The 23,847-nt window shown below is 41.5% G+C and overlaps 1 protein-coding gene across 1 annotated transcript; it reads right to left on the bottom strand.

The window, feature by feature from the left end:
• Window positions 1–8,439: 8,439 nt before the first annotated feature.
• LOC128734967 (rab-like protein 6) lies at window positions 8,440–11,006 on the bottom strand. Its single transcript, XM_053829388.1, has 5 exons — window positions 10,599–11,006; window positions 9,886–10,529; window positions 9,312–9,826; window positions 8,848–9,253; window positions 8,440–8,792 (listed from the first exon to the last, which is right to left on the bottom strand). Exons 1-5 carry the CDS (start codon window positions 10,753–10,755, stop codon window positions 8,613–8,615), a joined length of 1,902 nt encoding a protein of 633 aa, XP_053685363.1. The 5' UTR covers window positions 10,756–11,006; the 3' UTR covers window positions 8,440–8,612.
• Between the last annotated feature and the right edge of the window lie 12,841 nt (window positions 11,007–23,847).

Genomic DNA, 23,847 nt, shown 5'->3' with positions numbered 1-23,847 from the left:
GGCGGCTTTGTCGCGGGGCGACTCTATTATTCTATAGTTATGAGCGCACGTGTACTGCCACTAGGTAATGGCCCGAGTCGATATCCGCACCCCGTAGGGAGCGTACGTTGGTGATGTTCAAGAAAAACCGGCCCTCGATGAGAATATGGTCGATTTGGTTTGAAGTTCGTTGGTCAGATGATTTCCAGGTGCCTTTGTGGATATCTTTGTGTGAAAACAAAATGCTTCTGATCACCAAATCTCGGAAAGCTGTAAAGTTGACGCATCGCTGGCCGTTGTCGTTCGTATCGGTGTGCAGGCTAGGGGGCCCGATCGCCGGTCTATACATTCCCTGCCAACCTGGGCGTTCATATCTTCGCTGATGATCTCGATGACCTTCGTGTGGACAATATACGTTTATGATGGTGTAGTTGAAGAAACGGCCTTTTATCCTCAACACGCACATCCTCTCGTTGATCGCTTTCCAGTCCATTATGCGATCCTGCATTTTGCTCAACACTACGAAGCCCGTTCCTAGCTCGTTGATCGCTCCACCGCTCTGGAAAAATTGGGCTAAAATCTCCTGCAGTGCCACGATGTCAAACTTTGGGGGTTCTAACTGATCGAGCAGCACCCTGTCGCCACCAACGAAATTTAGCGATTTGCAGTTCCATATTCCAAGTCTCCATTCCATGTCCTTATTTTGTCGCCTTTGTCCATACCTGGGGGGTCCCGAGATTCTCACACAGCACTGGATCCCATCCATCGTAGCCATGAGAAGTCTAATAAGCTTACCCGGAAAGCCGTTTTTGTCCAAAATTTTCCATAGCTCTTGTCGGTTTACGCTCTCATATGCGGCTTTGAAATCAATGAACAGGTGGTGCGTGGGGACTCGGAATTCGCGGCACTTCTGGAGGGTCTGCCGCAGGGTGAAGATTTGGTCCGTTGTAGACCGACCCTCCATGAAGCCGGCCCGGTAACTTCCCACAAATCTATTGGCTTTTGGTGATAGTCGAAGTAAGATGACTTGGGACAGCACTTTGTAGGCGGCAGTCAGGATAGTAATCACTCGGTAGTTCTCAGAATCCACCTTGTCGCCTTTCCTGATAGATAGGGCAGATAACCTCGTCTTTCCACTCCTCCGGTAGTCGTTCCGTATCCCAACCCAAATCATCTCGCCCATCAATATAAAAGCTGTGCCCAAGTAGCACACGTTGTCACAATTGAGTCGCAGCGGCTGATATGCGACAAATTTAAATGTAAAACTTCGGTTACAGTAACCTAAAATATAACAGTTGTGTAACCGAAATAGCGCAACTTATGTAACTAAATCTGGTTGCATTACCAGTTACTCAATAACCAATATGTAACATGTATAGTTACAAAATGGTTACTATTGAAGTTACACATAAACTGTAAATTGACTTTCAATTGGTGGCAAATTAGTTATCTTGTAACTTTTATTGCATAGCGAAAATGTAGCAGGTTTATTATTTCAATCTATGGTTGTCAACGTCAAGCAGTAAATTTAACTGTTGAATATAGAAGAGTGTATAAATTATTATTTCAACACAAATTTTAATGCAGTTTCAAATTTATGGTGAAATGCATGATTCTAGCTTTGAAAAATTCACGCGCTCTTATTTAATATAGCTTTTCGTTACTTACTTCTTTGAAAAATTGATGTTTTGTAAATCAAATATAAAAATTTAAATTTTAATTTTTTGATTTTATTTATTTATTTTCAGCAATAATGAATTAGTGGAGCATTCACCTAGAAACCATTAAAAATCAAGTTGTTTTCGCTATCACTTCTATCACAGTAAAATTCATAGCCATTTTGCCTTTGGTTCTAACTACTACACCATCGTCCTTGAAGTTTTGTATCGTTTTCGGCATATTGCATGAAATGATTTTAAGCAGCCATTGTTCATTGTTCACATTGTTGATATCGGGAAAAGGTATTTTTTAGTGATTGTTGTGAAAAGAAAGTGTTAATTTAATATCAAAGAATAGTTTCAGTTTGAATAAAACAGTTACCACCAGTGTTAATCATAGAAGGTTACATTTCAGTTACATTCTAGTTGTACGTAACCTTAGCCTTCGACCTGGTTACGGTATCGGTTATACGGTAACCAATATTAAATCTGTTGTAGTCACTTATTTCTTATGTCGTCATTTCTAAGTTACACTGTAACCTATTTTCATTGCCGATTTCGTTTCGATGTAACTTGATCGTTTTGACGTTTGAGAATAATCATCATTTGTTTACTTAATACCAATGTCTGGGCGGAGAAGATTCCAAGTACCATCAATTAAGTAAATAAACGCATTTACAAGAGCATTTCACAACCCGTGTACCAATTGTTTATCTTTACCATTAGCAATATTCTTCAGGTCTAGTTTTTCCTTAATCCGTTGTGTTTACAAGGAACAGTGAACAAATTGTTGCGAAAATGTTACTAGCCGATTTTTTTTGACTTCGTAACTGCTCGTAACGGAAAATTAACTGTTTTGCGACTAGCAAGTTGATGACAGTTTGGAAAAAGGTTTCATTTGTGTCACTTGATAATTATTTGGTAACTCGTAACTGAAAGGTGACTGTTTTGCGACGACCAAGTTGTTGACAGTTCGAAAAAAAGATTTCAATTTGGTCATTTGGTAACTACCTGGTAACTTTTTGAGATTTTTGTCACTAGAAAACTAAAAAGTAACTATTTTCAATTTTATGTAACCTAACTCGTTACAAGTGTCCTAAATGTAACTGCTGTGCAACCTTTTTGTATTTTTTTATTTTTATGATTAGTTACAAGTGCTACTTGGGTGCCCACCTCATGTGTATTGCCGCAGCTTTCATCGTTCAGTTTTCAGCCGTATCATCGTTCCTTTCCGGCATACCTTCTGCAGCGCGACGATATCGAACTTGCGGCTCTTCACTTCTTTAGAAAGCACGTGAGTACTTCCGTGGAAATTTAGAGACCGACAGTTTCCATGTTCTCAATTTCCGATCGTTAGTCCGTTTTCGTCGCCTGGGTCTTTGCCGATTGTTCCGATTAGAGTTATTATTATTACTTACGAAGTCCATTGCTTTGATTTTTTTTAGTGGTTCAAACTTGAAAAGCCCGCAACCAACCCCACAGTATCGCCGCTCCAAGCTCCAAGGAACCCTCCTCCCCTGTCAGCATACAACCTTGGCTTCCACCAGGGTTTGGTTACCCGATCTCCACCGAAGTTGCCCGTATCCCGGCTGGTACCACGAGGAGGATTTTAAATATCTTTAATTCTTTAAAACCCATTGGAAACTGATTGAGTTGTAAGCGTGCAAATCGAAAACATTTTTCGTTACACGTTCCTTTCCCGTACTTCTTAAGTGAAACCCAAAATAGAATAATAACCCATTATGATCTAATATATGATATATCATACCCCGTCTTCAAAACCTGTTTAAGGACTGTATCGAAATGTAATTTGCAACTTTTAAAATAATTTTACTCAAAAATGGGTGAAGTAATTTTTATGTGCGTGCAAGCATAATTTTTTTTATATATCTAAAAAAAAGTTGTGCGGTCGAATTGTTTCGATTATTTTTTTACTTTTCGCTATACCCCGCTATACCTTCGCTATACCTGATCTTGAAATCAGAAAAAAATTCTGCACACTTTGGTGCACTGAAAACTGTGTTTTCTATCAATCAAATCGCAAAATGGTTTAACCCTCTAACGGGTAAGCCCGTCTGTAGACGGCTTTCGATTTTAAAGCTCCAGAGCCACATACGAAATTTCTCTTGAATTGACAATATGAGAAATATGTTCAGAACAGATTTCCTGACATGTTGATACTAATATCACAACATTCTGACCATGCGTTCAAAAGTTATCATCTTTCAAAAACAAGAATTCCGAAAAATATGAAAAAAAAAATTATGGTGCGAATATTTACATGCTTTTGTTCAATTTTGTGATACATATAAACTGAAAAAATATTTGTGTAGAGCGTTAGGCATGAAAAATTAAAAAGAGACATTGGACTATTTCATACCTAGGGTTCCTCCAGATAACTATTCTCCTATGAAAATCAACATTCGAGCTTCGTTTGAGTGTACTTTCATGATAAAGTAATCATTTGCTCGATCGCATCGTTTTTACGATGTTGCCCGTTAGAGGGTTAAAGTGCACCACAAAAGCGTAAAAATATCATCGATGAATAAGGAAGAGTTTTCCTTGAAGGATCTGCCTTGGTCCGGAAGAAAACCTGGTTTCAGTTAGCCCCCGGTAGATTCTGAAGTACACACTTAACAAAAAGCACCGAATTCGGTAAAATTTTACCGAATTCTAAACAGCTGAACGTTCAGTAAAAATTTCGATGGTGCCAATCGACGTTTACAGATCATTAGTAATGTTTGGTGCAATAAAAAATTTTACCGAACGTTCAGCTGTTTAGATTTCGGTAAATTTTACCGAATCGTTTAAGTGTGTAATAACTCATATTTAACGACAACGATAGGTAACAATGTCTTATTTGGCTAAAATACTTAAAACAAGCATTGCGATAGTTCAGTGAATCAAGATTAGGAATTCCGTAAAGACATACAAGAATCATAAGGTATATAAGAAATCCGGAGAGCAACAATCTCGAGTCTAAATAAGGGCACAGTAACTATAAACGGATAATGGACAACGCCAACAAGTGCATCTATATGGACGACGAAACTTACGTCAAACAGGATTCAAAAGCGCTTCCAGGGCCGAAATTCTACACGAAATCGGCGGACGAGGTGGTGGACGATACCGACAGTACGATTGCGCTGGAAAAGTTTGGACAGAAGGTTTTAGTATGGTATGCTATTTGTGGAAAGTGTGCAATAAATGCTCTAATTTACAAAGATAAATAATCGTAAAAAATATTGTGGCCCTCTACAAACAGTATCTGCAGTGTTGGTCACAATTTCGCAAATTCGCTAGTTAGCGACGCTAAATTCTGGTTAGCGAGTAAGCGTTTCGCTAAATTTGGAGTACGTTAGCGAAACCGTTAGCTTCGCTAAAAATAAACCCTTGAAATCGCTAACCGCTAAATCGCTAAGCTGCATGAAAATTGTGAAATTATTCACACTTTACCAGGCCGTTTTTATATTCCATTGGTCAGAAATAATGTCACAAATTAACAAGTTTTTATGCGGTTGAATCACCAAAATAACAGTATTACTGTCTGGTGAATGACAGAGGGAGTATTGAGATATACCGATTTATAAAAAACAGACACTGATAAAGCATACAATATAGAACTCAATCACGAATATTTCTGGATAATAGATACTAAGTTTCTAAGTTTCTTTTTTTAAGGATAGCAATACAAGATGTGGTGGTAACGTATGCATTACAAAAATAAACAAAATAAGGACAACGATGAAAAGAACTACAAAAGGTTCTCTTAAATGCTACTTCTATTAAGCCTTCTACAACAAATGCTTTGACGCTCTGCCGGTCGGCCTTACGGCGGTTAGCCGAAATCTTAGTCATAGCCGATGAAACTATCCAATAGGATTACTATCCTAAATCGTGTCCGGCGGACACGAATTGCCTCACGATGTCCAACTTCTTCACTCCCGGCTGCATCTGACAGTACGAACAAAGATCTAAAGTGCTAAAAACAGTTACTTTTTTATGCATATATTATGTCCAAAAATTATGAATTGTCGACAGTTATTTGCGCTATATGTAGTACAGTTGGATTTCGAATTTGGCAACAAATGCGTGTCGCATATGTTACCAAAATCGAAACCGTGCCAAAATCGAGACCCATTTTTGATATGAAAAAATTGAATGTAAATGCGTTATAAATTGAGAAAATATTATTAATCAACGATTGCAATAATTTTATGGCTGTAAAGTCCTCCGAAAGCTATCCGTCCGGTGCAAGCGTGCAAGTAAGTTTGTTATTGTTCGAAACATTCTAAAACAGCAAACTTTTTTGAACACACTGAGGGCATAATTTTTGCGCCATTTAAAGCATGTGTGCGGAAACTGACTGATATTTAAGTATATTTTTGTAAGGGAAATTTTGTATTGCCAAATTCGAAATCCTACTGCATATGATCAAACAAAAATGTAGTAATTTTTGGGTAATTTAGATTTAGCGATTAGCGAAATTTTCGCTAATTTGAGCTTATCGATTAGCGTTTAGCGATTAGCGAACTAACTTTTTCGGTTAGCGGTGCCCACCACCGAGTATCAGTCTCCCCCTCTCTTGTGGCCGAAGTTGGCATCTGTACATTGTGCTAAGCCTGTACTACAGTGCCTTTCAGACAATAATATCCAATTCGTCGAGAAAAACATCAATCCACCAAATTGTCCAGAGCTCTGAGCAATTGAACGTTACTGGTCGATTGTCAAGAGGATCTTCAGGAGGAAAGGAACAGATTCCCAAAGCATGTAGGAATTCAAGAAAAATTGAACAGCAGCATCCAGGAAATACACAAAAGCTAGTGTGCAGTACTTATTGTTTCAAGTCATATAATCGTATTTCATTTTTATTCATGCATAGTTGTTGCTTTTTGATGCAGTCCTTACTGCCGAACTTCAATGGTTAGCATTATCAATATATCCAGTGTTGGGTACCGCTAATTCGCTAATTCGCTAACCGATACAATTTGCTCGATAATCGTGGAAATTTCGCTAATCACTAATCGCAAACTGCAAATTAACAGTTACTGTTTATTTTTGAACATATCGCAATAACTTGCATTGTAATCTATCGCTGTACAAATTATTTGTAATTTACATTTATTACATGGCTTTTCTTAATTTACCTAAGATCAAAACCTATTATAATGGATAAAATGCTTTACAGTTTATTAATTTTAAAGTAAACAGCGGCACTTCATTTGGAATCATGGCCCAGCAACAATTCGGCTAGTCTGAGTATAAATTATAAAGTATAACTAGCGTTTCTCGATTGGTCGGTTAGCGAATTAGCGAATTAGCGGTGCCCAACACTGAATATATCACTACGAGAGAGATAAAACATCAATATGATGTGTATGTGAGATAATCTGTTAGCTTTTGTCATTTCATTTGTATCATTTGTATTTTCAACAGTGCAAAGTTGTGATAAATGGCGGGAAAACGGTTAAAAAATGGCGAAAAAAACTTTGTCTCCAAAACGCATGAAACATTTTTAGACGAATCATTACCTAAAATATAAAATGGTATTTATATGTAAAGGTAAAGTCTATCACGAAATTCGATAAGAAATATGTAAACAACTTTGCAACTTGTTTGTTTCAAACTGAGCGTATGAAAACTTAAGTCTGCAATTGCGATAATTTTGCGATATAAGAATCTATTAGCATGGAACAGCTGCAAGGGACTCTCCCTTTGACAACGCAATGGTCAGCACATTTATGTTTCATTTGTCTCGCTTTTCTATGCCAATCAAGATATCCTTTGTTATTCTAAGTAATTTTCATCGATTCAAAGAAATCAAATAAAGCCATGGTTGCCATGGCTACCTGACCGGATCTCCAAGCAAAGTAGATATTGACTATTGACGCTATTGCCTGATATAAAGTATCGATTACTAAAAACAAAACATGTTTGTTTGGTCCGAACGTCAGCTTCTTTTTAGATTTTTTCTAATTATTACGATAAGCTTATGCCCTCGGATGAATGCCAAATCAATTCATAAAAAAAATCACTGGTAATTATGGGCAATGAGGCGTGCCATATATGTATATGTAGTCGAATGAAAAAAAATCATTCTTCCGGTCCATTCCGGCTATCGGCACTTTTTTCATTCACACCCTCTCCAGTATCGCTTGCTTTACGAATGCATCTTTAGCTCACTCAACCCAGAACCCACCGACGACACCGACACAGCCAAGCACAGCAGAAGGGGTCGCATTTCAGTCGCTCAATTTTTTGCCTGCTCTTGTTAAGAAGGCCATACAGAAGCAAAAAAAAACCGTGGTCCTCCTCGTCGCATGGGATCACTGAAGTGAATGTCCTCTTCCTTTTCGTTCAGCTCAAGGATCTGGTTTCTTATATGTTTTGTTTTCCCACGTAGCCACCGTAGTTAGGCACTGCACAGACGAGAACGCGACTATTCCGATACATGGCAAGTCTTGTGCTCTTGCGTGTAAAAAGCTTAACCGTAAGAAATAAGGATCTGGATGGCATTAGTTCCCTTATTCAACCTACATTTTTACTCAATTTATTGTGGTAGTGCGCGACACACGAACAACGTGTGTGTTGGGTTTCTTGGGTGCACTTACTCTTCGTGGGTTTCAGAACAAAACTGGATAATAAAACGAAAATAGAACACCGGAGGTAGTGGCCCTACCTCATGCGCACAAGTAAAACAAAAAAAAAAGTGGGAATTTTTCGTCTTTCTTTGTCCCGATCCCGATATCTGGAGCTTATGACTGAGATTAAAAATCAAACAATCAGGCTACGATTGGTGGAATAACATTTGATAAAATTTTATTTTTCTTGGAATTCAAAAACACTGATTAGATTAGTAGGTTAACACATTCTCCATATACAAGCTGTACGAATAATAAGTCATAGGGCGCTGCTTAGTTACCTAGGGTAAGGAAAACGTTTGCGGGATTAAAAATTCTCAAAGTCTCACAAGATTCAGATCGCTTCGTAGGCTTCCTCGCAGTACTCGACGCTGGACTTCATCTCCTGCACGAAGTCATCGACATGGCTTCGGCGTTTGCTTTTCCGTCGCTCCTCGCGCGATTCGTCCTTCTCCCGGCTGGATTTTTTCGACTTCTTGTGCTTACTGCTGCCGCTTCGATCCTTGTCCTTGCTCTGAAATTGAACGCTTTGAGTATTGGAGAGCCAAATTTTAAATACTAACACAAACCTTCCGACTGCTGCCACCGCTACTACTCTTCAGACAGGCGGCAGAAACACTAGAATCTACATCTTCACCTCCTTCCGGTGAGCGACGTTCCTTCGTGTCCAACGACCAGCTTTCGCTATTCGACAGGGAACCAGTTTCGACGTCGCCGCCTGCATTCGCAGTCGATTCATCCACTCGATCGATTTCCATTTCAATGCTGGAAAAGGAAAAGGCTCGGTCGACCACAGTCGGATTGGGCGACGGAGTCGCACTGTGTCGCAAAAGCGGGTTCGATCTTTTAGATTTGCTTGCCGCTTCGGTGGCTAAGGCCAGCGTCGTTCGCAGCTGAAGCTGCTCCTTTTCGTCCCCGGCACCAAACTCGTCGTCAAATCGAGAAACCAGTGGGTTGTGATGACCGTCCTCATCACTGGAACAATATTTAACCTTTAAATATTTTACCGTAATGTTTCAATGGATTTACTAACCTATCAGACTCAGCGACCGGTTCCGGAAGACCGCCAATGGCAGCTGCATCCGAGGTGTCGTCCAGAAAAGATTTATCCAAAACTCCTCCATCGGGGCAGAATTCATCAACATTACAGATCTTACCGGTCGAAAAGCCGCCTCCGGCGGCAACAAATCCACCTGCACTGTTGGCACTATCCGCCGGGATCGATCCTAGGGTGGCACTTCTGGGAATCCTAAGCGCATCCACCCCGGCAGGGGAAGACCGTGCGGGGGACGCACGCGTAGAGGATACAGACGTAGTAGTCAACTTGGCAGTATTGACGGTCGTCGTCGAAGCCACCGCCAGGTGACTGTTTCTGTCCGGAACTATAATCGGATGACCACCACCGAGGATGATACTTTTCGTAGGCCGAGGCATACCGTCCAGCGGTGTGGACGGCATCGAAACCGACTGTGGATGCGGTGGCTCCTTCGACTTCTTCCGGTTGATGAGATTCTCCAAGAAATTACTATACTCAGACTCAGTGGATTTCTACAAGAAAAAAACAACGATAAAGTCCATTAGTTCAAGATAAGCCACAATTTTCCTACCAAAAACTCGCTAATCTCAAGCCTGCAAATATCGGCATCCTGTTCATTTTTCTTCAGTGATGCCTCCAGAGCGTTCCGCTGCAAATACAGGAACGGAATACCGAAAAACTTATGCAGCAGTCGCAAACCGAACCCATTCCTCATCGAGCTATCCCCATAGACGATCTCCGCCGACCGATTCTGACTAACTTCCTCGATGAAACCTTGCACCTGATCCTTACTGATCACTCGATGGTGACCCATGTCACAGTGGTTACCCAGCAGCAGTACCGGAATATCGGCCGGCACCTTGGGCAGTTCTCTGCACACGTAATCGAACGTCCAAGCCTTGGTGATGTCCATCACCATAATCACACAATGTGTACCCTTATAAACATCCAAAAACTCCGCATCCAGCACCGGAATGTCTTCCACTTGGTCCGTATTTAGCTTCAGTCCACCGCTTTTCGGCTTGGCTTTCCCACGGTCTACTACGTCCCACACTTCAACCTTCACAATGTCATCCGTCGCCTTGAACGACCATTGTATCGAAGCCACCTGAATCTGTTCGGTCGGGTTGTACTGCTCGAGAAAAGCTTTACCCTGCAAACGCTCCAGCAAGCACGATTTTCCCACGTTCCGGTCGCCCTTGATGATAACTTTCACTGCAAACAACAAAAAAGAAACCCGCAATCAGAATGAAACTCTTCCGCCCCAAACCAACACCAACTTACTGTTATATTGCACCCCACGGGAAAACTTTTTCCGCAGCGAATCGGACATCTGCTGGCCAACGGACTCCGGCAGGGCACCGGAACCGGCGCCGGTAGCGCCCGCAGTCCCGGCCGAGCCATCGCCCTTGGCGGCCAGTTTCTTAAACACGGAAAACATGCTCTAGACTGCTGTTCCAGCTGTTTATGTGTGGGTTGACCCCAATTTGCATAGAGCAGAAAATTTCACCGTTAAGGCAAGTGCCATTCGAATGGCACTTATCTGCGCGTAGCGTTCGTAGCTAACTGGCTATCAGTTGATAACACAATTCGCAAAGCAAACAAAGCGTTTACGATAAGAAGATTTATGCCGCTCGTAGACTAAAGAATCGCAACGATAGTGCACTTTTCCGATTTCACTCGACGATGATGACGAGTAAACGCAAACGCAACATTGTATTTTTGACAAAATGCACTTGCATTGCAGTTTGTTGCAGCGAAAGTTTGACAGCTCAACAGGGAGCCCAGATTTGTCTAAAAAGATACACGACTCGACAAACTGGAATAATTCCCATAATTCCACTAAGAAATTAGTGATCCGAATGAAGAGATAACCATCTGCGAACTAATTTTCAGAAATTTGCAGACATTCTCTGCACAATTCTTGAAAGATTTGAATATAAAATATATGAAAACTGCAAAAATATTGGATTCAGTATTTTAAATTAAATCTGCACATCTGGTATCCCTGGCTAGGGCTGTGAAGTGCAACTTACACGCTGCTAGAAAACTGGTCAATTTTGGATGAGCCACTACGTCGAGGGGCATTGGAATGCATCAAATAGTTTTATCTAGAGTGACTATATACAGAGTGGCGACATGTCATCCCAAAAGTATGCAATGCTCTAGCAATGCTTATTTTCTTTCTCTTTCCTGCATACGCGTTGGATTGGTCGTCTGCTCGATTGGAATGACACTGACAGATAATTATCATTCCAATTTTGACATTGTCGCCACTCTATATATAGTCACTCTAGTTTTATCCAGCTTTTTACGCGCTATCCAGCTTTCCACGAGCGATAATGGCGAATATTGAGCACAAGTGGGCACAATCTTTTGACATTCATTGGAGAAGCGTCGAGCTCGCCCTGACGGAGTTACTATGGATACATTCATGATTGTTTGTTGTTCGAGTGTAAAAATATAAACATTGTTTAATTTTGCAGGGCGGCAAACGCAAAATGATTTTACAAAACGAATTTATAACTAACCATTTTCACAGTTTCACATATTTCGAATCAATTGCCTGCCTGGCATTGGCTATGTGATGTTAAATCCTTGGCTAAAATCAAACTAAAACTAACAAAATTCAACAATTCACACATCCCACTCAGTTGTCAGCTTGAGCCCATCTATGAAGCTGTCAGCTTGGGCCCGCTCTATAGAGCTTTCCAGTTATGTGTGTATTTGTGCTTGAAAATGAGGCAAACAACAACAGTAAACAAAATATGCATTCCTTTGTCACCAAGGTACAGAATGAATTTCGTCTTCCGCTGGCTTAAATACTAGCAAATTTTCAAAATATGTGCTTGAATTTGGAACAGGATGGAAAATTTGAGCAGAATATATGCTCTGCAGTGTGGCAAACGGAGAAACACAACTAGTAATCGCTATTTTTCGATTTGTTCCTCCAGCATCAGCTGTTCCCCAAAATGAGGTAAACATCATGTATATAAACGCGTATTTCGTGTTCGCTAGTGTGGGTGTTTGAGCTGTCAGAAAGCTCTATGTTGGCTACGTTTTTTTGTAAGGTTGGTATAGCAAGTGTCATTCCCGTGGCGAAATGTAAACAAAACTATTTATCTAAAATTAAAAAAGAAGAAAACTTATCCAATTTAGTTCTACTATGTATATTTTATTCACGACAGATACGTATTTCGCCTACGACTTGCAGGATTCCTCAGTGTCGAAAAGCATTATGTGAGTTTTACAGAAGTATATAAAGATAAATAAGCTTTTAAGTATAGTTCTGTATGTTCTTATACAATGTTGTCAAAGGACTATAGTGTTTAGTGCTTTCTGGTTACTTGGGTAGTTGGCTCACCGCGTCTAACAGCCGTTCGACGGCTTTTTGTGTCGGATATTTCGATTTCTTTTAAGCGCTCGGCGAAGCTATAACCACACCGCCGCAAAACTCATCCACCCTCCGGCCGCACACTCCTCGACCCACTTTCGGCTAGAATCGGGGATTCTGGCACCGCTAAACCGCCACCGATTGAAATAATAGGCCCCCGCTGAACGAAAACCGTCACTGATTGGATTAATCGGCCCGTGCAGAAGTAATACACCGCTGGTTGGACTAACCGGTACATGCTGCGATTGAACCTCGTCGCCATTTTGTTGCTGGGGAAGCCAGCATAGTGCAGTTCAACGCCATTAACCGCCTTCGGTAGTGAATTGCTGTAGCCGGAGCTACTCAATGTGTTATATACAGGTGTGGCAATGTTGGTTAAGTGGTGTTAGTGCAATGAAGAAATTTCATCATGGTGTGGGTGAAATCGTAAATCGACCAATCACGATGAAGCGTGACGTAAAACTCCAAAAACAAACCCCATTGTCCGACGCGGTTTGTTTTTGTAGTTTGACGTCGTTTTCTGATTTTTCGCTACTAATACCATCAAATGTCTTCATTTGCCACACCTTTTTAAACCTCATTGGGAGCTACTAGGGTTACAGCATCGCCGTGCGGTAGGGTGTCTTCGCTAAATTCGAGTGAGTACGCTATAAAATCCCTGCGCAGGGTGATGCGCTAAAGCTAAAGCGCTATAATAGTGAAGTAAACACATACCAATATTCAGAAAAGCTCGCGAGCCAAGCCAACCTTCGTGATATCGTAAAAACTATAGCCAAGTAAAACTTGAAGCAAAACTTAAAGTATTAGAAGCTCTCCACCCACGCAATTATGGTACCGTAAGCAAATCTTAGAATAATTCAAAAATCCTAGGTTAGAGAAATATTAAACGTAGAATAAATTGTTAAATCGTTATTACTATTTCTTAGTTCTGCCTCCCAGTTGGACTCGAGGTAAGACGCTGGTCTAATAAGCCAGTCGTCGTATGTTCGAATCCCGGGGGGCCCTGTAGCCGCAAGGTTACCGAGTCTGCCTTGACAAGCGAGTGGTCGTGGGTTCGAATCTTAGTAGAATCAGGCCATTCGATGTTAAGTGACTTTAGCATGGGTTTATTCTCAGGCCCCTCCACATCCTTCCTACAGCATTCTGCATTTACTAACAATGAATGCCTCTTGCCAGGGCAAGTTATAAGAGTGGTACTTGCTTGAGGGGCGAATGAAGTCTCTTGTTCAAGGGCAATTTATACCTTGTTCCGCTTCCTGGTTCTAGGAACGAGATTGGGAATGCATAAGTAGTAAGGAACACATACATACACACATACACACCCTCACTCTGTGCTGAACTCTGCTTTACCGACCATGATCAAGCCTTTAGCCGGGACTGGTTATAAGAATGATACTTGCTCGAGGTGCGAATGAAGCCTCTTGTCCAAGGACAAATTGTAACTAGTCTCCGCACTTCCTGACTCTAGAGCTAGATTGGTTGAAAAGTAGTAAGAAGCGTAGAGGGAAAAAAGGGTGAAAACACACCGACACTTTAAGCACGGATAAATAAGCAGTTCGCTCACTCTATAGCGATACTGCAATAACAACGAAGTGCGGAACAACACTTGGATAAGATCACAATAGATCAAAATGCTGGTCGTAGTGATAATATCCACACACAAAAAAAAAGTTCGAATCTCGGCTGGGAGAGGCTATTAGAGTCAATAGGATCGTAGCACTGACCCCGCACTGTCCTGTGTTCTAACAGCTGGTTGCGAAGTCTCGTATAAAAACAGAATGTCAAATTTCGATAACGGAATTAGCACCCAGGCTTTGCTTTGCTAGTTCTATTAATGAATGGATGCTTGATTTGGTTTAAATAGTCTAAAGGTCTCATGTCTCGTGTTCGTTCTTAGCTTGTTTGGTGTTTGTTTAGTACTCCAAGTTGGCCTGCTTGGGAAATCAGACCCCGCACTCGGACTTTCGAAGCTGGTCAGTGATCTGTTCGTACAGAGTGATGAGAAATACGAGTCGGTTTCTGATAGTAGGATTAGTGAAGTGAACTTCTGAGGACTTTAGAAGCATTTTCGATCGTAGACTGAGTACCTCTGGCGGATTGCGTCTGCCTTTTTGTCTCCCTAGTTATTGAACTGACCCGCCCTGAGGCGGAGTTTCTGGCCGGGCAAGCCGTCACTTGGCAAGTGGCCCTCTAACGAGGTGGCGCTTAAGCCACTTGCCTAGAGATTTCAGGGAGCGAAGAGCGGACCGAATAGGTGACCGTATTACGACAGGTTACAACGCCACTCTCCGCTGACCGTTTGCACTCCACCAAAAATAGTCCGCAACACTTTTCGTTCAAATACGGCAAGTGCACGTATGTCTTCCGTGAGTAAAGTTACTGTCTCAAGTCCGTAGAGGACTACCGGTCTGATTGGCGTTTTGTACACCGTCAGCTTTATGCGACGACGTATGCTCCTTTATCGAAGCCGAGGCGAACACCAGGATACTTGTTCGGAATTCTTGTAACATGCCCTGCCCATCGTATCCATCCAGCTTGAACCACCTTTTGGATATTGGGTTCGCCTCAGAGCTGTGTGAGCTCATGGTTTATCCTCCACCTCCATACTCCGTTCTGCTGTACTCCGTCGTTCGAAAAGTCTTAGCACTCGTCGTTCGAAAAGTCCAAGCACTCGCAGGTTCCCCTCGAACATTGTCCATGTTTCATGCCCGTAGAGGACAACTGGTCTAATAAGCGTCTTGTACGGGGACTAAGTCTGCTCGACCGCAATTGCTTGTGAAGCCCATAGTAAGCAAGACTTCCGTTGATAATACGCCTCCGTATTTACCTTTAACCCAATCTATTCTGCTTCGCGCTTTAGTCTGGTGTACTGTTCAGCCACCGCCACAGATGTTCTGCCGATAATACCCATGTCATCGGCAAAGCAGACGAATTGACAATTTTTGTTGAAGATCGTGCCCCGCTTGTTGATATCCGCTCGGTTCATAACACCTTGTAGCGCAATGTTGAACAGCAGGCCTGAAAGACCATCACCTTGACGAAGCCCTCTGTGTGATTCGAATGAACTTGACAATCCACCCGAAATCCGAACACAGCACTGCGTACCATCTATCGTAGATTTAATCAGTTTGATGAGCTTCCTGGGGAAGTTGTTCTCGTCCATGATTTTGCACAGCTCTTTCCGGTCGATGGTATCATATGCGGCTTTGAAGTCAACAAACAAATGGTCCGTGGGAACTAAGTGAGCTCGTCCTCTTCCGGCAGCGCAGCTTCGAGTGAATGCGCGTAGCTTGCGGCAACGTTTAGCTGCTTCAGTCGCGCGAGATCTAACCGAGGCTGGTGTCGAAACCGAATGTACAACGAAGAGTTTTGGGCGCAGAATTCATCCTTCATCGTCGTCATCGGTACTTCTGAGGTGAGGGCTGTGCACGTTGATGACGCTTATATTGAAGAACCGGCCCTTGACTTTTAACCTAAACATTCGAGGATCGATTATTGGCCACCACCCAATCACCCGTTTCCGCATCTCGCCCATCACTATGAAAGCTGTACCCAGCTCGTGTGTGTTGCCGCAGCTAGATGGTATGTCCATCTCTGAACATACGTACCGTTGAGCCCTTCCAGCACACCTCCTGCAGCGCTACGGCGTCGAATTTGCCGTGCTTCAATACGTCGGAGAGCACTCGAGTGCCTCCCTTGGAAGTTGAGAGATCGGCAGTTCCACGTCTCGAGTTTCCGATCCAGAGTCCTTTTTCGTCGTATGGGTCTATTCCGATTGTTCCAGTTACAATTTCCTTGTTCTTTGTTCCGTGCTTTAGTTTTTTTTTCGTGGTGGCGGCTTGCAAAGCCTGCTGCGCCAATCCAAATCTAACTCCAAGTTAAACTCCAGTTCCAAGTACAGTTCTTGAAATATTACTTTTTATATAAATGGTAACAATATCACGGCGTTTAATTCCAGGTTTATAGTTTTTCACTCGTTTCACTCTGGCTACAACGAGAGCCGGAATAAAAGTATTTTATTCTGCCGTTTTTTTTTTATTTTATTAAAGACGATTCTGCCGAGTTGTCATTATATACATTAATATGATTACTTTTACTACAATCCTACAAAAACCTGACCATCTGACTTTTTTTTTGGAAAGGCCCCCAGCTACCAGCTTCCCTCCAGAAAGTCGTAGTCCAACGCCAACACAGTCGATAAGTTTAATTATGGTCAGTGGACCAGTGGGACAGTGGGTTGGACGAGCGTTAGCTGTTATCGCTATAATTTGGCCGCAACGAACGTAATCCTACGTCAATCATGCGGTCGTACCTTTTCATAACACTACTGATTTTTTTAATTTTTAATATAATTAGTCAAGTAAAAAATTCCTGTTTAGAGGCAGTAGGATCGTAGCACTAGCACCACAATTGTCCTATGCTGTAACAGTTAGCTGCAAAATCTGTCATATTTATAAAAAAAACCCGGTCATGTTTCGATAACGGAATGTAGCACCTAGGCTTTGCTTTCTTACTCAAGTAAAAAATACTCAATTAACGTAGCTTATCATTAGAAATTCATGCAATAATTTGCCAAATCATGCTGCGTACATGACTTTTGCACTAACAGGTCATTCAGCCTTTTGAAATATGATAGAAGTAGGCGTAGTCCCAAGCAAGCCAATAGGTACTTAACGCGACCATAATATAGAAAGCTTCCGGAGCACAAACCACGTGTTACCAAGCAACAGTGGCGTTTTTTCAATGTCAGTTAAAAGGAAGGCATTTTTTCTGCAAAGATTTGCAAATCGGAATTTGAAAAAAAATTAAATTGATTAGCATATCAGCAGATGAAAATATCTGGTATGATTATTGCTACGTCTATTGCCTTGTCTTTTTCTCCAACAGGAGCAGAATGTTCTTCAAGAGATATTTGTTTGTCTGATTATAATCTACAATCTTTCTAATCCTTCTTTCATATTTGTGTAGCTGCAACCTTATTAGAAATGAATAAGCGTTCGTTTGCCATGGAAAAGTTACAGCGCTATTAAAATCAATAATGTAGTGCTTCAATTCAGCGGTTTTCTAGGCTAGTGCAGTTGTTCTTTACAAATACTCTTTTAAGTTCTGAAATTAGTGATGTAGAAAATGTACGTGACATCCGTAATGTATATTTAAAATTGGCAACGTTTGGTCAATTTTACAATTATTTTTTCAATAAGGCAAATGAGCGCTGGACACGAAAACTGAAACATGATCTAAATGCACTTCAATATTTTAACTTACTGAACTGATTGATTCTAAAATTTCAATACCTTAGTACACTTGAATTGTCTTATTTTCAAAAACAAGCATGCGAACATAAAATTGTTGAAATAGTAGAAAAATATCGTTCGCACTTTCGCAGTAGTTCAGATTTAGTTGATGTTTTATGAACAGGTGTCCAAAAATCTTCAACGCAGTTTATTTTTTGAGCATCAACTGAAATCATTGAAAAGTCGAGTTACAATACCCAAAATATTCTAAGATTCAATGATGTTTTTGAATAAAATTTTTAAAACAAACAACGAAATTAGCCCAACGAAATGAGTCACCGATCACGCGATAGACAAGAAATTAAATTTCGGAATAGTTACATAATTAACTCCTGGTTTTAGCTTGGTCGAAAATTGTTAAATAATTTTATTCTCCGCAATAGTTACCTAAAGAACGAACATTCTACTTAGCGCCACTTTCCTATCACCAATTCTCAGAAATTGACTCAGCTCGGCATTTCATTCAAATAACTCACCATCGCGTATCAGCCGACGGGATGATGCGTAAGCGCCTTGGCTTGTGCACCATCCTTTGCGTATAGCCATTCGATTCGGCCGAACAATGAAATCCCGCCATTTGCTCGAACACGTGTTCCTTGTGACGTAAGTCCCAGGCGTCCCGTCCTGTTCTCTCCCACGGGAAGAAGACCTGATCACCAATAAATGCGATGGTGTGATAAGTCTTCGCCGTCTTCGATGTGCACGGGCACGCTGGTGGTGTGCGTATACAGCATAGTATGTACGCGTACGCGACGACCGTCAAAGAAGCGATGGATGGATGGGAGCTAGAGTGTAGGAAGCAGAAGCAAAGACGAAGAAAAAGCGTTACAAAACTGCTAACCTACTTCGATGCGTGCCGAGGAGCGCGGCTTCCCAAGTTTGTGCTTGGGTTCAATGTGCTTTGAAGCACAATTTTATCTCAGAATCAAAAATAGGTTATTATCACGCCGCCCTTGGGCGATCATGGGATTGGCTCTAATTTTTTATCATCACTGGTACTCGAGATTAAAGCTACTAATGTGAATTATGAATAAAAATTCCATAAAATGCTTACCATCAGCCACCAAGCATCCCTCTCCGGAGCCAGAGAAAATACCTGAAAGATAATACGGAGAAAAATGCTTGAGTAAACAATCGATTTTTAGAGGTTAGGATTCCGCCTCGACGGAAAATTACCTGTTGTTAGCTTTGGATGCCACGACGACCGAGCGTGTCACTACTGGAAAGCCGGTTTCGGCAATATCTCACAGTATACTCCTGTGATTTGAGTTTATCAAATGCATCAAGACACAAGAATATACTGCGAAACAGTGCACCATTTTGGATTTTGCCTTTTTTCCTCGATCTACCGAAGCAACGCAGCTTTCGAGAAAAAGCACGTTTTTTCTCTCCTTATTTCTTCCATATACAGGCAAGAACCGTTTAGACGGAAAATCGTTCCTGGGAAATCCGCCTATAAAACGCGGTTTGGAACAATTACCGCCGAAATCCGGTTAACCAACATTGCCGCAAACAGCAAAAATCTCGGAAAAAGCCGTATCGCTGTCGGTTTTGATTTTAGAGGATTTTTGCTGTCGAAGTGAAGCTGAGCCGAGTAAAACCACGCCAAGCGCTGTTTCAACTTTATCAAACTAGTTTCACCCTTCGGAAAAACACATTTAAAGCAGCTTTTCACACCGCAATCACTAGCTTGAGTCTAATCTAGCAAGAGCAATTACTATTCTACACACTTTAGGCCGACACTATTTGGAAAATTAAGTAAATTTAGTTTAGAAAAATAACTCACAAACCGCAACGCCTTCCACTAAACTGTATGCGAACTGCAACCAAGCCGAGCCGAAGTGAGAATGCGAGCGATGAGCAGGAGCAAGCAAGCAACCGGACACACCGCACGCAGGCAGAACGGAACCGAAAGAATAGCGCTCGCTCGCTTGCTCGCATTCGAATACATACGGCGTGCGAACAGTGCGCAACGATGCGAGAGCGAGAAAGATCGTCAAATTTCTCGACCAAAGTGACGTCAGATCCGGTTACAGATTTGTTGCTGGCAAGCAAATTTCAAGATAGCGAACGTCGCGCTACATCCATGCATGTCAGCGCCTACTAGGGAGCAATAGTAACAGCAGGACGGTTTCTCTTTTCGCGCCGTAGTGGTTTATAGCGTAAAGTTAATTTGAATTAACAGTTGGAACAAGTCATGTACGGGAAAATCCGTGGGAAAACCTCATAAAAACTAAAATAGCGAAAAAGATTTTGTATGTAAAAATAAGCGACTTCCAAAAGAGTTATGGTGTACAGTTCCTATAGAAGACCGTTTCGAGAATGATCTGTTGAAAGGTGTTGAGTGTTAATCCCATATAGGTGTAAAGTTTCTGAGTTCCAATACAAAATCTTATCATTGTGGCGAAGATTAGTTTCCGTGATGAATAGAAAGCAAGAGCTACTGGTTGGTCAGATTCCCACAGAAATTCAAAACCGTTGGACGAACAGAACACAGGTTGCAATCTAAACTGGTAAGAGCATTCCTTATAGGGTAGTTGATCCAATAGTTGTGGTAGTACCAATAGTTGCGCTACTATTCATTATTAATGCATATTTTCGTCACCGTAGCATTTTAGATAAAACAATTATATTCATTATATAAAACAGGCTTTTAGAAGTATTGGTAGTTAGACTACACCATTTAAAATTAAAGCATTATTTGCTAAAATGCCAATTTTCCAAAATCTAACGTGCAGTTGGAGCGCACAACTATAGGCGCTCATCTATAGTTTTGCTACGATGTTTTTTCACTTAGCAACCTAGCAATGTATATGGAATAACATAATTAAAGGAACACCAAACTTAATTAAGGAAACATTAGCGCAACTGTTGGTACAATATAATTGAATCGGAAAATTCATTTTTTCTTTATAAAACTTCTCGTACAACGAAAGCAATTGTCTTGCCTTGTGACAAATACCTTGTATTTGATAAATTTATATCCCACAAGCATTAATTGAAACATATACCTAAATCACAGAGAACAGACATTCATCTTGGTCTCAGGACGTGTGTAAAAGCTCTGCCGCCATTTTGTAAGTAAGTGGTAATGCTCCCGCTACGTGGCGCTCGCATCACTGATAGAATGAGCTTTGATTGTTAATGACTGTCAACGCATATCAAAGCTTTCGTCAAATTTTCACTAAAGCATTTCGCAGTTGCTACAGCAACTAACGTATTGTTTACCCAATATATCAAACTTAAAATTAAGTAAACATTTATCAAAAATAATAATGATTGAATGATTCCGAGAATCTATGTTTCTGTTTCAGAAACGAACGTACCAGATAGAGGAAGCGGAATTCCAGTTTTCGGTGATTTCGATTCACGTGCTATTGGCATACAAACCGAGAATAAGCCATGATTTAGCGGCCGACACCTCCGAGATCATTGAAACAATGCCAAACACTGCACCATCAGCGGACGTCGATGAAGTAGTAGGTTTTCCGATGCTCAAAGTTGAAAGGTTACTGCTAGTCCCTCCGTTGTGGAGTCATGCTGCTTAAAACGATGGAATGGCACGATCCAATGTGGAAAAACTTTAAATCTAACACCAATTTGCTATACCTACTTATGAAAGTAAAAGAAAAAATTGAAATGCTGTTCAATTTTTCCATTTTCATCCACGTTCAACAAATAACATAAACAAAATCGAGCAACAACCGTTGCTACAGTTACTGCCGTTAGAGTAGCCAGTATTTCGAATATATAGATAATGACAATACAGTTCCCCCACAATTATGGACCATTTAAGCAGAAGTATGATTTTAAAACAATCAATTGTAGCGCATACTATTGTTTAAAAGCAGTTTATAAATGTTTTTAGTTACAGAAATATGTAATCTTTCAGTTGATTTAGTTATTAAATCCATTTAGTGCAAGTTTTCCACGGAAATTAAGTTTATATTATGACTCATCAAATACACAATTATGGATCACTTTTGGAAGCGGTCACAATTATGAAACAATTTTCATCATATTATGGATCAAAATAAAACTACACTTTTTGCAGCGAATTCACTCAATGAACTTTATTCAAATCATGTAATAACATAAAAATAAAATTTTTCAATTCGTATGAAAGACTTGTGTGGCTATTGGTGTGTCTTTAGATGCCATCCGTCCTTCTTCGAAGACACCTACCGATCAGCTTTTGGGAATGCTTTTCGCGATTTTACGACAGATTTTTTATCCTGGAAAAAGAAGCATTGGCTCACCAGCTGCGTTGGCTCCGAAAAGACTAGTATAGGATGAAGTTTTCTTTTTTCGGAATTGTTATTAACAATGTAGGTACAGTGGACTCTCGGAAAAGTTAATCGATGCAAGAGTTTAATTTAATCCCTGCTATGACGCGACTCTGTATAAAACAGTGGAAAGGCGACAATGAACCGAAAAAATGAAAAATAAACATAGAAGGAAAACGCGCGTTTGTGACCGAAAGCTCGAAGAACCAGTAAATTCAAACTCTCTAAGAAGTTAAGGTGGTGGTGATCCGAAGCACCTTTTTCCCGCGCAAGGATATCCACAAAGCCACCTGGAGATCACCTGACCAACGTACAATGAACCAAATTGACCACGTTCTCATAGAGGGCCGGTTCTTCTCTAACATCACGAACGTACGCTCCCGTCGGGGTGCGGATATTGATTCTGACCATTACCTAGTAGCAGTACATGTGCGCTCAAAGCTGTCCACCGTATACCGGACACGTCAAAGCCGCCCTCCTCGGCTGAACATCAGGCAGCTAGACAACCCACAAGCTGCCGAGAACTACGCGCGAGTACTGAATGAGGCACTGCCCTCTTCCGAGGAGTTAGGTGCTTCAAACCTTGAAGACGGTTGGGGCAGAATACGCTCGGCCATCGGAGAGGCCGCTACCGCGGCACTAGGTATTGAGCCTCGGAGTACACAAAATGATTGGTTTGATGGGGAATGCCAACAAGCGGTGGAAGAGAAAAAAAATGCTTGGAGAAATTATCTAAGTATTGCCACTAGAGAGAACCTGGCCAAGTACCGACGAGCTAGGAACCAGTTGACCACGATCCTGAGGAGAAAAAAGCGCCAAAAGGAGGACAGAGATCGTGAAGAATTAGAGCAACTATTCCGAGCTAATGACACGCGCAAGTTTTATGAGAAGGTGAACCAAACTCGAAAGTGCTACACACCGAAACCTGACGTGTGTAGGGACGAGGGAGGGAATCTAATTACAAACGAGCGCGAGGTGGTCGACAGGTGGAAGCAGTTCTTCGATGAACACCTCAATGGCGAAGTCGCAGAAGGAGGCGGAACGGAAATTAACCTAGGAGCGCCCATGGAAGATAGTGATGTCCTAGCACCTGATCTCCAAGAAGTCAAACGAGAAATCAGGCTGCTGAAGACCAATAAAGCCGCTGGGAAGGACCGCCTACCGGCAGAGCTTTATAAACATGGCGGAGAAACGCTAGCAAAGGCTTTACACTGGGTTATTTCTAGGATTTGGGAGGAGGAAAAGCTACCGGAGGAATGGATGGAAGGAGTGGTTTGTCCCATCTACAAAAAGGGTGATCGGCTAGACTGCTGCAACTATCGTGGTATAACGCTGGTAAACGCCGCCTACAAGGTACTCTCCCAGATCCTGTTACGCCGGCTGTCACCGATAGCACAAGGTTTCGTAGGGAATTATCAGGCGGGTTTCATGGGGGCTCGCGCAACTACGGACCAGATTTTTACTATCCGACAGATTTTGCAGAAATGTCGGGAATACAACGTGCCCACGCATCACATCTTTATTGATTTCAAAGCAGCATACGATACAGTCGATCGAGA

Source organism: Sabethes cyaneus, chromosome 2 (genome assembly GCF_943734655.1).
Source record: "Sabethes cyaneus chromosome 2, idSabCyanKW18_F2, whole genome shotgun sequence".
Taxonomy (NCBI): Eukaryota; Metazoa; Arthropoda; class Insecta; order Diptera; family Culicidae; genus Sabethes; species Sabethes cyaneus.
The sequence above is the reverse complement of the archived record's forward strand: the minus strand, read 5'-3'. Positions and strand labels throughout refer to the sequence as shown.

Bases quoted from the DNA above. Each gene is read 5' to 3' on its own strand.
- LOC128734967 (XM_053829388.1), bottom strand. From the start codon at position 10,755: ATGTTTTCCGTGTTTAAGAAACTGGCCGCCAAGGGCGATGGCTCGGCC. The intron at 9,254-9,311 runs GTTAGTAAATCC...ATATTGTTCCAG, and splicing joins CCGGTCGCTGAGTCTGATAG to TGATGAGGACGGTCATCACA. The intron at 8,793-8,847 runs GTTTGTGTTAGT...GTTCAATTTCAG, and splicing joins GCGGTGGCAGCAGTCGGAAG to AGCAAGGACAAGGATCGAAG.